The sequence below is a fragment of the Hypanus sabinus genome, chromosome 17 (genome assembly GCF_030144855.1).
Source record: "Hypanus sabinus isolate sHypSab1 chromosome 17, sHypSab1.hap1, whole genome shotgun sequence".
Taxonomy (NCBI): domain Eukaryota; kingdom Metazoa; phylum Chordata; class Chondrichthyes; order Myliobatiformes; family Dasyatidae; genus Hypanus; species Hypanus sabinus.
The window spans coordinates 85250387-85266526 of record NC_082722.1 but is presented as its reverse complement, the minus strand read 5'-3'; the positions used below and the strand labels follow the sequence as shown (position 1 = coordinate 85266526).

Sequence of the window (16140 nt, the reverse complement as noted above, 5' to 3'; positions counted from 1 at the left end):
AGCAACACCTCCACTTGCTATGAAGATACAGGCAAGCAAAGGTCCCCAGCCCCATCTTAACTGCGTTTTACGGGAGCACCATTGAGAGCTTCCTGACAAGTTGCATCTCCATCTGGTCTGGGAGCAGCCAAGCATCAGACCAGAAATCCCTGCAAAGAACTGTGAGAGTGGCTGAGCGGATCATACTGGTCTTCCTACCATCCACTGGGGACATTTATCAGGAGTGCTGCATATGCAGAGCCCTTAGTATTATTAAGGATCCTACCCATCCATCCAGCATCCTCTTTGGCTTTCTACCATCAGGCAGGAGACTCTGATGCATGAAATCAAGAACGGTCAGGATGGGAAACAGTTTTCTCTCCCAGGTTATCAAGCTTCTGAATGCCCAGCCGCATCATATTTGAAGTGTCACTGGTTAATCTGTTCCATATCTTACAATATTTAATTTATGCACTTTAGTTTGTTATTTATGTGTGATTCATCTGTAGATTTTATTAGTTTCATAAGTTATCATGTGTTATGTGTACTACTGTGCTTTACACCCTGGTTCAGAGAAATGCTGTTTTGTTTTGTTTCTATATAGATTATATGGTTATAAACAATATATATATATATATATACACACACATATATAGTTAAATGACAATAAACTTGACTTGACTTGATGTGCTGAGCAGTGTCCTCAACTGTGTGCATTTTCTGGTTATCACAGGCAGAGCAGTGATTGGCTTTGTATTGGCTTTGTACCTTTGAGGAAGACTGTTCTGAATGAAAACTATATCAGGGCAGCGAGAGGTGCTGGAGGGATGAACTGTGGTGGGACAGGAATACCCATATCCCTCAACACAAGAGCTTTAGAGACTAAAAAAATAGATAGGCAGGTCAAAGAGCCATAGAAGGTAGGTGTGGCCATTCAGCCCAGTGAAGCAATGCCAGCCCCCTGTACCACAAACAGTCAGACCCATTCCTTCATTCTATCCCTGCAGCTTCAGAAGTTTCTTTCCCTCAAATGACAATACAATTCACGTTGAAGTTATTAATCACCTTTGCTTCCAGCCCCTTGGGCTATTACCATTCACTGTGTTAAAATATTCTTCCTTATAACCCCCCAACCATCCCTCCACCACATCTCTTGTCCAAGACTTCAAATATTTGTACCCTGATGCTTATCTCATCATCTAATAGCAATCACTTTCCTTAATTAAAATGACATAATCGTGCATTTTCGACTTTTTCTTTCATCTCCTGTCACTGTTGTGGTGTGCCTCTCCCGAGAACATGACTACTTCATAGAGTCATAGAGAAGTACAGCTCAGAAACAGAACCCTCAGCCCATTTGGTCCATGTCAAAAGCATTTAAGTTGCTCACTCCCATCGACTTACAAAAGAACCATAGCCCTCCAAACACCTACTATTCATGTACTGATCCAAACTTCTGGTTGTAATCTCACCCAACTTCAGTGGAAAAAACCTGCTTGAACTTACCCTATCTATATACCTCAATTTTGTATACCTCTATCGAATTACCTCTCAATCTTCTACATTCTAAGGAATAAAGTTCTAACCTATCCAGTCTTTCCTTATCACTCTGGTCCTCCAGGCGCCATCTGTGATGCCACTTTCAATGAATTACAGACCTGTATTCCCAGATCCTTCCTCAGTGCTCTACTGTTCACTGTGTAAGAGCTACCCTGATTGGTCCTACCGAATTGCAACATCTCACACTTGTCTGCATTTGATTCCATCTGCCAGTTTCAGACCATTTTTCCAGCTGATGTAGATCTCTCTGCAAGCCATGATAGCCTTCCTTACTGTCTACTAGATCCTATAGATAGAGACATAGAAAAGTACAGCACAGAAACAGGGTCTTTGGCTTGTCTAATCCATGCCGATCTATTTAAACTGTCTGCTCTTGGACCATAACCCTCCCATCCATGTACCTATCCAAACTTCACTTAAATATTGGAATCAAAATCACATTCACCACTTGTGCTGGCAGCTCATTCCACATTGTCATGACCCTCTGAGTACAGATGTTTCCCCTAATGTTCCCCATTTCATCTTTCACCCTTAACCCATGACCTCTGATTGTTGTCACAGTATGTTGACAGGCTGACTAGGGGGAATGCCATACTAGATCTAGTATTAGGTAACGAATCGGGTCAGATCTGTCAGTGGGTGAGCATCTGGGGGACAGTGATCACCACTCCCTGACCTTTAGCATTATCATGGAAAAGGATAGAATCAGAAAGGACAGCAAAATTTTTAATTGGGGAAGGGCAAATTATGAGGCTATAAGGCTAGAACTTCCGGATGTGAATTGGGATGATGTTTTTGCAGGGAAATGTACTATGGACATTTGGTCGATGTTTAAGAATCTCTTGCAGGATGTTCGGGATAAATTTGTCCTGGTGAGGAAGATAAAGAATGGTAGGGTGAAGGAACCATGGGTGACAAGTGAAGTGGAAAATCTAGTCAGGTGGAAGAAGGTGGCATACATGAGGTTTAGGAAGCAAGGATCAGATGAGTCTATTGAGGAATAGAGGGTAGCAAGAAAGGAGCTTAAGAAGAGGCTGAGAAGAGCAAGAAGGGGGCATGAAAAGGCCTTGGCAAGTAGGGTAAAGGAAAACCCCAAGGCATTCTTCAATTATGTGAAGAACAAAAGGATGACAGAAGTGAAGGGGTAGGACCGATTAGAGATAAAAGTGGGAAGATATGCCTGGAGGCTGTGGAAGTGAGCGAGGTCCTCAATGAATACTTCTCTTCGGTACTCACAACTGAGAGGGAACTTGATGACGGTGAGGACAATATGAGTGAGGTTGATGTTCTGGAGCATGTTGATATTAAGGGAGAGGAGGTGTTAGGAGTTGTTAAAATACATTAGGACAGATAAGTCCCCGCGGCCTGACGGAATATTCCCCAGGCTGTTCCACGAAGCAAAGGAAGAGATTGCTGAACCTCTGGCTAGGATCTTTATGTCCTCGTTGTCCACGGGAATGGTACCAGAGGATTGGAGGGAGGCAAATGTTGTCCCCTTGTTCAAAAAAAGGTAGTAGGGATAGTCCAGGTAATTATAGACCAGTGAGCCTTATGTCTGTAGTGGGAAAGCTGTTGGAAAAGATTCTTAGAGATAGGATCTATGGGCATTTAGAGAAACACGGTATGATCAGGGACATGGCTTTGTGAAGGGCAGATTGTGCCTAACAAGCCTGATAGAGTTCTTTGAGGAGGTGACCAGGCATATAGATGAGGGTAGTGCAGTGGACGTGATCTACATGGATTTAGTAAGGCATTTGACAAGGTTCCACATGGTAGGCTTATTCAGAAAGTCAGAAGGCATGGGATCCAGGGAAGTTTGGCCAGGTGGATTCAGAATTGGCTTGCCTGCAGAAGGCAGAGGGTCGTGGTGGAGGGAGTACATTCAGATTGGAGGGTTGTGACTAGTGGTGTCCCACAAAGATCTGCTCTGGGACCTCCACTTTTTGTGATTTTTATTAACGACCTGGATGTGGGGGTAGAAGAGTGGGTTGGCAAGCTTGCAGACGACACAAAGGTTGGTGGTGTTGTAGATAGTGTAGAGGATTGTTGAAGATTGCAGAGAGACATTGATAGGATGCAGAAGTGGGCTGAGAAGTGGCAGATGGAGTTCAACCCAGAGAAGTGTGAGTTGGTACACTTTGGAAGGACAAACTCCAAGGCAGAGTACAAAGTAAATGGCAGGATACTTGGTAGTGTGAAGGAGCAGAGGGATCTGGGGGTACATGAACACAGTTCCATGAAAGTTGCCTCACAGGTAGATAGGGTAGTTAAGAAAGCTTATGGGATGTTAGCTTTCATAAGTTGAGGGGTAGAGTTTAAGAGACGCGATGTAATGATGCAGCTCTATAAAACTCTAGTTAGGCCACATTTGGAGTGCTGTGTCCAGTTCTGGTCGCCTCACTATAGGAAGGATGTGGAAGCATTGGAAAGGGTACAGAGGAGATTTACCAGGATGCTGCCTGGTTTAGAGAGTGTGGATTATGATCAGAGATTAAGGGAGCTAGGGCTTTTCTCTTTGGAGAGGAGGAGGATGAGAGGAGACATGATAGAGGTGTACAAGATATTAAGAGGAATAGACAGAGCAGACAGCCAGCGCCTCTTCCCCAGGGCACCACTGCTCAGTACAAGAGGACATGGCTTTCAGGTAAGGGGAGGGAAGTTCAAGGGGGATATTAAAGGAAGGTTTTTCACTCAGAGAATGGTTGGTGCGTGGAATGCACTGCCTAAGTCAGTGGTGGAGGCAGATACACTAGTGAAGTTTAAGATACTACTAGACAGGTATATGGAGGAATTTAAAGTGGGGGGTTATATGTGAGGCAGGGTTTGACGGTCGGCACAACATTGTGGTGTAATGTGCTGTACTACTCTATGTTCTATGTTGTCTCACTAAACCTCCATGGAAAAATCCTGCTTGCATTTACCTTATCTATATCCCCCATAATTTTGTATACCCCTATCAAATCTCCCCTCATCTTCTACGTACTTGGGAATAAAGTTCTAACATATTCAATCTTTCCTTATAACTCTGTATTTACCCAAGTAAATACAGATGCAAAAAAATAAATCCATTGAAGATCTTCCCCCATCTCTTTTGGCTTCACACATACATTGCCACACTGATCATCCAGAGGACATATTTTGTCCCTTGCAATTCTTTTGCTCTTAGGAGAATCCCTTCTCCTTCACCTTGTATGCTAGATCAACCACATGCCTTCTCTTAGCCTCCTGATTTATTTCTTAAAGTGTTCTCTTGCATTTATTTTACTCCATAAGCACCTTATTTGTTCCTATCTGTCTATACCTGCAATGCACCTTTTTTTCTCTTAACCTTGGCCTCAATATCTTTTGAAAATCAAGGTTCCCTAAACCTGTTATTCTTGCCTTTTTATTCGACAGGCACGTGCAAGCTTTCAACATTTCACTTTTGAAGCTCTCCTACTTGCCAAGTACATCTTTGCCAGAAAACAGCCTGTCCCTTTCCACACTTTCCAGATCCTTTCTCATATCATCAAAATTGGCCTTTCTCCAATTTAACATCTCAACCCAAGGACTAGACTCATACTATCTTTTTCCATAATTACCTTGAAACAAATTGTATTATGGTCACGAGATGCAAAGTGTTCCCCTACAGAGACTTCTATTAACTGCCCTATCTCATCCCCCAATAGCAGATCAAGTATTGCACAATTTTGCATTGGGACTTTTATATACTGATTAAGGAAACTTTCCTGAACACATTTGACAAACCCTATACCTTTCAGTCCTTTTATAGTATTGGAGTCCCAGTCAATATGTGGAAAGTTAAGCTCACCTACTAGCACAATCTTTTGTTTCTTGCAACAGTCTACGATCTATTTTCATATTTGTTCCTCTAAATCCCACGCAGTATTGGGAGGTCTATAATAAAAGCCCCATTAATGTGGTCATACCTTTCTTATCCCTCAGTTACACCCATAAAGCTCCACTAGTTGAGTTCTCCAGTCTATCCTGACTGAACACTGCTGTCATCTTTTCCCTGACCAGCAATACCACCCTTCCCTGTTTAATTCCACCTGCTCTGTCACATGTAAAACAACGGAACCCCAGAAAATTGAGCTGACAGTCCTTCACTCCTAAAATCAAGTCTTACTGATGGCTACAATATTATGATTCCAGGTGTTGATCCATGCCCTGAGCTCAGCTGCCTTTCCTACAATACTTCTTGCATTGAAATATACGCAACTCAGAACATTAGTCCCATCCTGCTCAACTTTTTGGTTCCTGACTTTGTCTGGGGTCTTAACAACATCTGCCTCCTCAGCACTCCAATATCTGTTCTAGCATTCTTGTTCTCATCTCCCTGCAACTCTAGTTTAAATACACACCCTGTGCAGTACTACCATTCCTTCCCTCCAGGAAATTAGTCCCCTTCCAGTTCAGGTCCAAACTGTCTCTTCTGTACAGGTCCCTCCTTCCCTGGAAGAGAGCCCAATGATCAAAAAATCTTATGCCCTCTCTCTCACTCCAACTCCATAGCCATGTGTTAAACTGTAAGATCTTCCATGTTCTGGCCTCACTAGCACGTGGCACGGGTAGTGATCCCGAGATCATAATCCTGGAGATCCTGTCCTTTAACTTAGCACCTAACTCCCTGAATTCACTTTGCAGAAGCTCGTCACTTTTCCAGCCTATGTCATTGGTACCTACATGGACCACAACCTCTGGCCACTCACCCTTCCACTTAAGAACACTGAGGACTCAATCCAAGATGTCCCAGACCCTGGCACCTGGGAGGCAACATACCATCTGGGAATCTTCTTTTCATCCACAGGGATACCTTTCTGTTCACCTAACTAATGAATCTCCTGTCACTGCAATATCAAAAGTGTTGTTGAGAGGATTGGCTGCAGGGGTACTCTGCACTGGCTGTTTAATCCCGTTCACCCTCCTGACCACCACCAAATTTCCTGAATCCTACCTCTCTATGTCCTGCCTATCACTCCCTCAGCCTAGTGAATGATCCAGAGTTCATCCACTTCCAGCTCCAACCCCCTATTGCAGAGTGCTGAAGCTATAAGTCTTCCACATCCTTCCTGTAGTGAGGCGACCAGAACTGAGCACAGTACTCCAAGTGGGGTCTGACCAGCGTCCTATATAGCTGTAACATTACCTCTCAACTCTTAAACTCAATCCCACGATATATGAAAGCCAATGTACCGTATGCCTTCTTAACCACAGAGTCAACCTGAGTAGCAACTTTGAGTGTCCTATGGACTTGGACCCCAAGATCCCTCTGATCCTCCACACTGCTAAGAGTCTTACCATTAATACTATATTCTGCCATCATATTTGACCTACCAAAATGAACCACCTCACACTTATCTGGGTTGAACTCCATCTACCACTTCTCAGCCCAGCTTTGCATCCTATCAATGTCCCGCTATAACCTCTGACAACCCTCCACACTATCCACAACACCCCCAACCTTTGTGTCATCAGCAAATTTACTAACCCATCCCTCCACTTCCTCATCCAGGTAATTTATAAATATCACAAAGAGTAGGGGTCCCAGAACAGATCCCTGAGGCACACCACTAGTCACCAACCTCCATGCAGAATATGACCCGTCTACAACCACTCTTTGCCTTCGGTGGGCAAGCCAGTTCTGGATCCACAAGGCAAGGTCCCCTTGGATCCTGTGCCTCCTTACTTTCTCAATAGGCCTTGCATGGGGTACCTTATCAAATGCCTTGTTAAAATCCATATACACTATATCTACGGCTCTACCTTCATCAATGTGTTTAGTCACATCCTCAAAAAATTCAATCAGGCTCGTAAGGCATGACCTGCCTTTGACAAAGCCATGCTGACTATTTCTAATCATATTATGTCTCTCCAAATGTTCATAAATTCTGCCTCTCAGGATCTTCTCCATCAACTTATAATTTCCTGAGCTATCCCTACTCCCTTTCTTGGATAAGGGAACAACATCCGCAACCCTTCAATCCTCCGGAATCTCTCCCATCCCCATTGATGATGCAAAGATCATTGCCAGAGGCTCAGCAATCTCCTTCCTCGCTTCCCACAGTAGCCTGGGGTACATCCCGTCCAGTCCCAGTGACTTATCCAACTTGATGCTTTCCAAAAGCTCCAATACATCCTCTTTGTTAATATCTACATGCTCAAGCTTTTCAGTCCACTGCAAGTCATCCCTACAATCAGCAAGATCCTTTTCCGTAGTGAATACTGAAACAAAGTATTCATTACGTACCTCTGCTATTTCCTCCGGTTCCATGCACACTTTCCCACTGTCACACTTGATTGGTCCTATTCTCTCACATCTTATCCTCTTGCTCTTCACATACTTGCAGAATGCTTAGGGGTTTTTCTTAATCCTGTCCACCAAGGCCTTCTCATGGCCCCTTCTGGCTTTCCTAATTTTATTCTTAAACTCCTTGCTGCTAGCCTTATAATCTTCTAGATTTCTATCATTCCCTAGTTTTTTTGAACCTTTCGTAAGCTCTTCTTTTCTTCTTGACTAGATTTACAACAGCCTTTGTACACCACAGATCTTGTACCCTACCATCTTTTCCATGTCTCATTGGAACGTACCTATTCAGAACCCTACGCAAATATCATCTGAACATTTGTCACATTTCTTCCGTACATTTCCCTAAGAAAATCTGTTTCCAATTTTATGCTTCTTGTCTTAGACTCTCCCACCATGAAAAATTATTCTTGTTTTCCACCATATTTAACCCCCTCCAATTGACATACGTTTTTGGCAGCTTAACTCTCAACCTCCACCTGGGAAAACAATTCCTGCCTATCCAGTCTGTCCTTAGAACTGTAATGTTCCATTCCTGGTGAATTTCCTCTGCATACTCCCTAATGTGTTCATGTTCTCCATAGAGTAAAAATACTTACAATTTTGCTTATAACCACAAAATGAAAGCAGTGTCCAGCAACAATGTACCATTTGAAAACTAATAACAGTAACTATTAATAATAATTATTAATAACTAATAATTAGAGCAAATGGTACCCGCAGTAGCAAGTTTCTTGATGGCTATAAGTGTACTTTTAGAGAAGTTAAGAGGGCACAGAGAGATCTGGCAGGTAAGGTCAGAATAAAATCCCAAGAGATTCTCTAGGTATATTCAGAGTAAAAGGGAAGGTGGCTGGACAGAGATTAGGCCCCCTTATGATCAACACGGCTATGTGTGGAACCAAGGAAAATTGGTGACATTTTTAACAAATATCTCTTGTCAGTTTTTACAGTGGTGAAAATGATGGATGCTAAGAAAATGAGGGTGATGATTGCTGATGTCTTGAACCACATTTGATTTAGCGGGGAGGAGGTATTGGAAGCCTTGAAGTGCATAGAGCAGGCAAATTAAGGCAGAATAACCAAAACAGAATCAATGAAAGATACCCAAATTGGTGTGGTCTTTGATTGATTCTATTATGGTAATTATTCTATTATAGATTTATTAAGTATGCCTGCAAGAAAATGAATCTCAGGTAGTATTTGGTGACTTTGAACTTTGAACCTTGAAATCCCTGAGGCCTGACCTAATGTCTTGAGAAGCTACAGCAGAAATTGCAGAGACTGCTGCTTCACCTCTGGCATCAGGAGAGGTTTTGGAGAACTAGAGAATGGGTAATATGGTACCATTGTTTAAAAAATGTAGCAAATCAAACCTCAAAACTACAGGCCAATGAGTTTGACATTGGTGGTGGGTAAATTGCTGGAGGGAATTCTGTGGGACAGGATCTACAGGTTCTGAGTAGGGATAGTAAGCAGGCTGTGTGTATGAGAAGTCGTGTCTGACAAATCTCTTGTTCTTCGTGAAGGTAACCAAGAAGGTAGATAAGGGTAAGGCAATGGATGTTGTCCACGTGGACTTCAGCTGCACCTTTGACAAGGTTCCTCATGGCAGACTAGTTTAGAAGGTTAGATCACATGGATCCAGGGGGCACAAGAGATTTGATTCATAATCGGCTTAGTAAGAGGAAACAGTGGGTGATTTTCGAGGATTGTCTCAGACTTGTGGCCTGTCTCTAGTGTTGTATCACAGATGTTGGTGCTGGGGTTTGTTGTTTGTAACTTATATAAATATTTTTGATGTTAATGTACAAGGCAGGGTTAGTATGTTACAAACAAGAGAAAATCTGCAAGTGGTGGAAATCTGAGCAACCACACAAAATGCTGGAGGAACTCAGCAGGCCAGGCAGCATCTATGGAGAAGAGTACCGTTGACATTTTGGGCTGAAACCCTTCAGCAGGACGGAAGGGAAAAAGCTGAGGAGTAGATTTGAAAGGTTGGGGGAGGGAGAGGAGAAACACCAGGCGATAGGTGAAACTTGGAGGGGGAGGGAAGAAGCAAAGAGCTAGGAAGTTGATTGGTGAAAGAGACAGAAAGCCATGGAAGAGAGAAGAAAGTGGGGGGCCACCAGAGGGAGGCGATGGGCAGGCAAGGAGATGACATGAGAGAGGGACAAGGGGATGGGAAATGGTGAAGTTTAAGAAATCTCGTTACACCTGGCATTTCTCTCTCCCCTCCTGCCATCTTTCAAATCTACTTCTTAGCTTTTTTTCTTCAGTCTTGCCAAAAGGTTTTGGCCCAAAACATCAACTGTAAGGTTAGTAAATTTTGTGGAAGGTTATAAAAAATTACAAGGGAACCTTGATCAAGTCAGGTAGCTGGGCTGAGGATTGGCAAATGGACTTTAATTCAGATAAATGTGAGATATTGCAATTTGGGACATCAAACCAGGGTGACCATGTGCAGGCTGATGGTCAGCACAGAAAGGATGGGCCCGATTCCAAGCTGTTTCAGGTTCTGTAACTAGCTGTATACAGGTAGCTGCTCACTAGGAGAGCAGACCCAGGTTCTAGTTACCAGCCACATACCTTTCAATGCCAGCATTAACAACATCTCGTTCCCCAATAGCTGCCCGTCACCCACCTGTATGTAATCCACAGAATCTCCCAGGGCAGCAAAGGCTGTGTACATCACCTCCCGCTTCCCTCCCCACATCTGCATAATGCAGGAGAATGTGGACTGGCTGACAATTTGCTGCACCCTGCTCTTGCCCTCGTTGTGGGTGAATGTGGTCTCTCCAGGCCCCTCCTGGTGGTAGTTACTCTGCCAGATGTAGGAGGCGGTATTCTCGGCACCCATCAGCTCATTGAATATCTCCAGCATGTAAATGTCCTCCTCCTGATTTCCATCAATGACCATCACCACCTTCAGGTTTGGGTAAGCAATGCGCTTCACAGACACTAGGCACTTCCTCAGGTAGTCAGGGTCCTCCTGGTACGCTGCTATGCAGAGAGCCACTGACTTGGTGAATTTGATGGGTCGGTTCTCCTTCCTGACTCTCCGGTGCTCCAGGAAGGCGAAGAAACTTTGGATGAAGAGATGGAGAGTGAGAAAGGCTCCATACAGTCCAAAGGACAGGTGGTAATGCTCTGTGTAGCCAAACTGATAACCTTTCACATAGGTACAGGTGATGGTGCCCAGAATGGACAGGGCAAACAAGGTGCTGGCTGTGATCCGGACTGCAGAGTAGAGTCGCTCTCTGGCCATTTTCTGTAACAGGAAGCAGAAACACAATTTAACGAGTTGGGAGATTACTTCAAAAGGTGGATCTCAGGGTAGTGGTTTCAGGATTACTTTCAGTACCACGCACTGGTGAGAATAGCAATGGGGATGAGACCAGGTGAATGCAATGAAGAGATAATGCAGGAAGTGATTACAAGACATGGTGGCAAGGTGATCAAACCTGACAATTTATTATTAAGGGAAATTTGACTTTCAGGAAGGACAGGCAGGGAGGAAAGGCAGTTGGGTAGCACAGAGGGATGACTGTTTGGGTGGATGTTAAACTCAGCAAAGGAAGGAGAACAATTAGCAGGTCAGGCAGCATCTGTGGAGGAAAAGCAGAGAAAGAAGTAGTGGGGATGAGTGGACCAACGGGACTTCCTCTGATTGACTGGGATTTGATGACAGTGTGATAATGGGTGGACAGTTAAATCACATTAAACCTCCTTGTGCTGGGGAATGAGCTCAGTGGATACAAACAAACTAAAAGGACAGGCAGTCCAGGAACTCGCACAAGGAATAATGAAGATTGTGCTGTAACAGTGTGGGAGATCACAGAGCAATAGTGGGATAGGGACTATAGTGGGAAACAGCAGCTTAGAAACACTCCTGTGGGCCAAACACACATCATGGAGTCATACAGTGATGGGGAGCATCCCTTATGAGAATAGGTTGAGTGAACTCGGCCTTTTCTCCTTGGAGCGACAGAGGATGAGAGGTGACCTGATAGAGGTGTACAAGATAATGAGGGGCATTGATCATGTGGATAGTCAGAGGCTTTTTCCCAGGACTGAAATGGCTAGCACAAAAGGGCACAGTTTTAAGGTGCTTGAAAGTAGCTACAGAGGAGACGTCAAGGGTAAGTTTTTTATGCAGAGAGTGGGGAGTGCATGGAATGGGCTGCTGGAGATGGTGATGAAGGTGGATAAGATGTCTTTTAAGAGATTCCTGGATAGGTACATGAAGCTTAGAAAAATGGAGGGCTATTGGCAACCCTGGGTTATTCTAAAGTAAGTACATGTTCAGCACAGTGTTGTGGGCCGAAGGGCCTGTATTGTGCTGTAGGCTTTCTATGAAACAGACCCTTTGGCCCAACTGGTCCATGCTGACCAAGTTCCCTTATAAGTTAGTCCCATTTTCGTCTGTTAGCCCATATCCGTTTACATCAGGGAGTTCCCAAGCAGGAGTCCATGGACCCCTTGCTAAATGAGATTGGGCCATGGCATAAAAATTGCTGGGAATCCCAGCTCCAAAAGATGTATCTGTCCAATGTTGTTGATCTGGTCTTGGTCATTATATCCACCTCTGCAATCTCACACACAGCTACAGAATGGTGAGGTTGCTCAATGGAGCTGATACAAAGTAGAAGTGTTAACACCTTGGTGACCAGAAAACAAGGAAAATCACTTCATAGTAAACAACAAGCTTCACTGAGACTCAAAGCACAAACATTACTGATTTTCCCAAGTAAGAGCATCCTTGCCTAAAGAGTCCTCAATTGTTCCTTCATTCCCTACCTGACTCTTCTCACACTCCTGAAAGGCTCACCTCAGCCGCAGCAAGTCAGGTGACAAACCTGAGTGTACAGTATACGCAGCAGCCTCTCCTGACTCTGGATTGGGGATTGCCAAACGTTATGTGGATTTTCTGGTGTAGTCTGTTTTGTCATGTGTTTTTGTGATATCATTCTAGAGGAACGTTGTCTCATTTTTTAACTGCATCGCATTTGTGGTTTTTAAATGACAATAAACAATCTGAATCTGAATTAACATTAAAGGTGGTCGGGATGTCCTGTTAATCTCAGGTCAATATATTGTCCACAGTGTTATTGAAGTACAGAAACGGTCAGCACATGAGACAGGTGCTTGTGACGCCTTTCAACAGCTGAGGAAGGTGAAACTTTCAAACTAGCCAAGTACCTGAGTTGTGCTGAGAGGGAGGCATCACATTGTTGACCCAGAGGACATCAGACCACCCTGTTATTTCTTCCTTCCCAAGTGTATAATCCCTGCAAATGAATCCAGCCATTTCCATCTGTCTCGTAAGTAACTGCATAATGTGAAGGTGCACAACACAGGGAACGCAGAGCACATTGAATGGCCCTCCAGTATCAACTTGAGCAACAATAAAGGCAGCTAAATGCAGGGAGAGAGGCAGGAGAAAGGAAATTACAGGCTGGTTTGTCTGACCTCACTGGTTAGGAAGTTGTTGGAGATGATTGTTAATTATGTGGTTTGGGGTGCACGGGGGCACATGATAAACTAAGCCAAAGTCATCATGGTTTCCTTAAGGGACACCAAATATAATGCCAGTTGTGGATATTGTACATTTAGATTTTCAGAAGGTGTCTCACAAGGTACCACACATGAGGATGCTTAACAAGCTATGAGTCCATGGTATTACATGAAAGATTCTATCATGGATAGGACATTGGCTTATTGGCTGGAGGCAATAAAGGGCCCTTTTCTGGTTGGCTGCCAATGACTAGTGGTGTTCCTCAGGGGTCTGTGTTAGGACTGATTCTTTTTATGTTATATGTCAATGAATTGGATGATGGTATTGATGGCTTTATTGCAAAGTTTGCAGTTAATACGAAATTAGATGGAGGAGCATGTAGTTATGAGGAAGCACAGTGGCTACAGAAGGACTTCAGATTAACAGAATGGACAAATAAGTGACAGATGGAATAGAGTGTCAGGATGTGTGTGGTCATGTACTTTGGTAGACAAAATGAAAAGGTAGATAATTAAGAACATAAGACCATAAGATATTTGGCACATTGAGTTTGCTCCATCATTTCATCAATTTTCTTCTCAGCCCCAACCTCCTGTCTTCTCCCCATATCCCTTAATGCCCTGACCAATCAAGAATCGATCAACCTCTGCCTTAAGACTTGGGATCCACAGCTGCCTGTGGCAAAGAATTCCACAGATTCACCACTCTCTGGTTAAAGAAATTCCTCCTTATCACTGTTCTGAAAAGACATCCCTCTATTCTGAATTTGTGTTCTCTATCTTTGACTATTAAACTAGGAAACATCTCTCCACATCCACTCGATCAAGGCCTTTCACCACTCGATAGGTTTTAATGAGGTCACCTCTCATCTTTTGGGGAATTAACCTTTAGGGAATCCTGCACAAGGACTCCCAAGTCCATTTGTGCCTTAGATTTTTGAGTTTTACTACCCTGAGTATTATACCCTGTGTACCTGCTCTCCACAGTTACCAGCCTGAGTATTATACCCTATGTTTCTGCTCCCCCTATAGTTACTACCCTGAGTATTATACCTTGTGTACCTGCTCTCTCTACAGTTATTACCCTGTGTAACTGCTCTCTCTACAGTTATTACCCTGAGTATTCTACCATGTAACTTTTCTCTCTACAGTTACTACCCTGTATTATACCCTGTGTAACTGCTCTCTCTACAGTTATTACCCTGAGTATTCTACCATGTAACTTTTCTCTCTAGTTACTACCCTGAGTATTACACCCTGCATACCTGCTCACTTTACAGTTGCTACTGAGTATTCTACCCAATGCCTGCACCCTCTATAGAGTCATCACCCTGAGTATTATATCCTGTATTCCTGATTGCTCTACAGTTACTACCTTGAGTATTACACCCTATGTAACTGCTCTCTCTACAGTGTCACCACCCTGAGTATTATAATCTGTGTCCTGCTCTCTCTACAGTTACTGTTCTGTGTATTATAACCTGTGTACCTACTCCCTGACCAGTTACTACCTGGAGTATAATACCCTGTGTACCTGCTCTCTCTACAGTTACTATCCTGAGTATTATAACCTGTGTACCTGCTCCCTCTACAGTCATCACCCTGTATTATACCCTGTGTATCTCCTCTACACAGTCACTCCCCTGAGTATTACCATCTGTGTACCTGCCTTCACTACCATTACTACCCTGAGTATTATATCCTATGTCCCTGCCCTCTCTACAATTACTACCCTATTATACCAGCTCTCTACACAATCACCACCCTGAGTATTATAACCTGGGTTCCTGCTCTCTTCAGTTACTATTCTGAGTATTACGTCCCGTGTACCTGCTCTTTCTATAGTTACTACCCTGCGTACCTTTTCTCTCTACACAGTCATCACTCTGAGTATTATACTCTGTGTACCTGCTCTCTACAGTTACTCTCCTGAGTATTATACCCCTTGTACCAGTTCTCTCTACACAGTCATCACCTTGTGTACTATACCTGCGTACCTGCTCTGTCTACACAGTTCCTACTCTGAGTATTACACCTTGTGTACCTTCTCTCTCTAAAGTTACTACCCTATTATACGCCGTGTACCTACTCTCTCTACACAGTCACCTGCCCGTGTACCTGCTTGCTCCACAGTGGCCTCGTCTCTGCATTGTTTGGCCGCTCTGGCCGTTTCGTGGTACTGGTCTGCGTGGAATCTCTGTGTGACTGCAGTCTTCGTGTGGGACTGCGCTGCCTGCGGTATTGTTACTGTTGTATTCCATCCTTGCTCTTGTAATCGGTGCTTTGTGTAACTGTACGGGAGCCAATTGGCTCGTTTAGTCCTCTACAAGAGTATCCCACTTGCCCTCTCACTCTGCCCTAGGAATTCTTCCAGACACTGAACCTGCCACCGCTCCTCGCCCTTCACGTCACACACCCGCTGCGTAAAATCATTTTTATGTCACCTTATCACCTCAGTCGCTCCTTGTGTGCTGTCTCCGCTGTTTGAGCCGGCTCTCTGGTGCGGGTCTAAAAGTGAAGGGACACACCGTCGCCCCTCTGTCAGTTTCTCTTTGTCTAGCTGCAGTTGAGGGGATTGCCCGTTTCCGAGTTCTCTCCGTTCGCTTTGGAAACAGCGCCGAATTCCGAGTGAAGCCGAAAAGCGAACGATTAACCTTTCATCGTCTTCGCCCGGCGGTCTCACCTTCACTCCCCGGCGGCCCCGAATGCAAAGGGCTGTAACGTGCGTGTCTCCCTGAAATAAAGGCGGAAAATCGTTGAATCCTCCCCGGTGCCGC

At 44.1% G+C, this 16140-nt stretch overlaps 1 protein-coding gene across 1 annotated transcript in view; it reads right to left on the bottom strand.

The window, feature by feature from the left end:
- Positions 1–15869, bottom strand: part of has3 (hyaluronan synthase 3) — a 39556-nt gene extending 23687 nt beyond the window's left edge. The window contains exons 1-2 of the mRNA XM_059993391.1: positions 15808–15869; positions 10491–11117 (exon numbers count right to left, since the gene is read on the bottom strand). Coding sequence (XP_059849374.1) covers positions 10491–11114 — 624 coding nt within the window. The 5' untranslated portion in view covers positions 11115–11117; positions 15808–15869. The remainder of the gene's footprint in view (positions 1–10490; positions 11118–15807) is intronic.
- Positions 15870–16140: the final 271 nt, after the last annotated feature.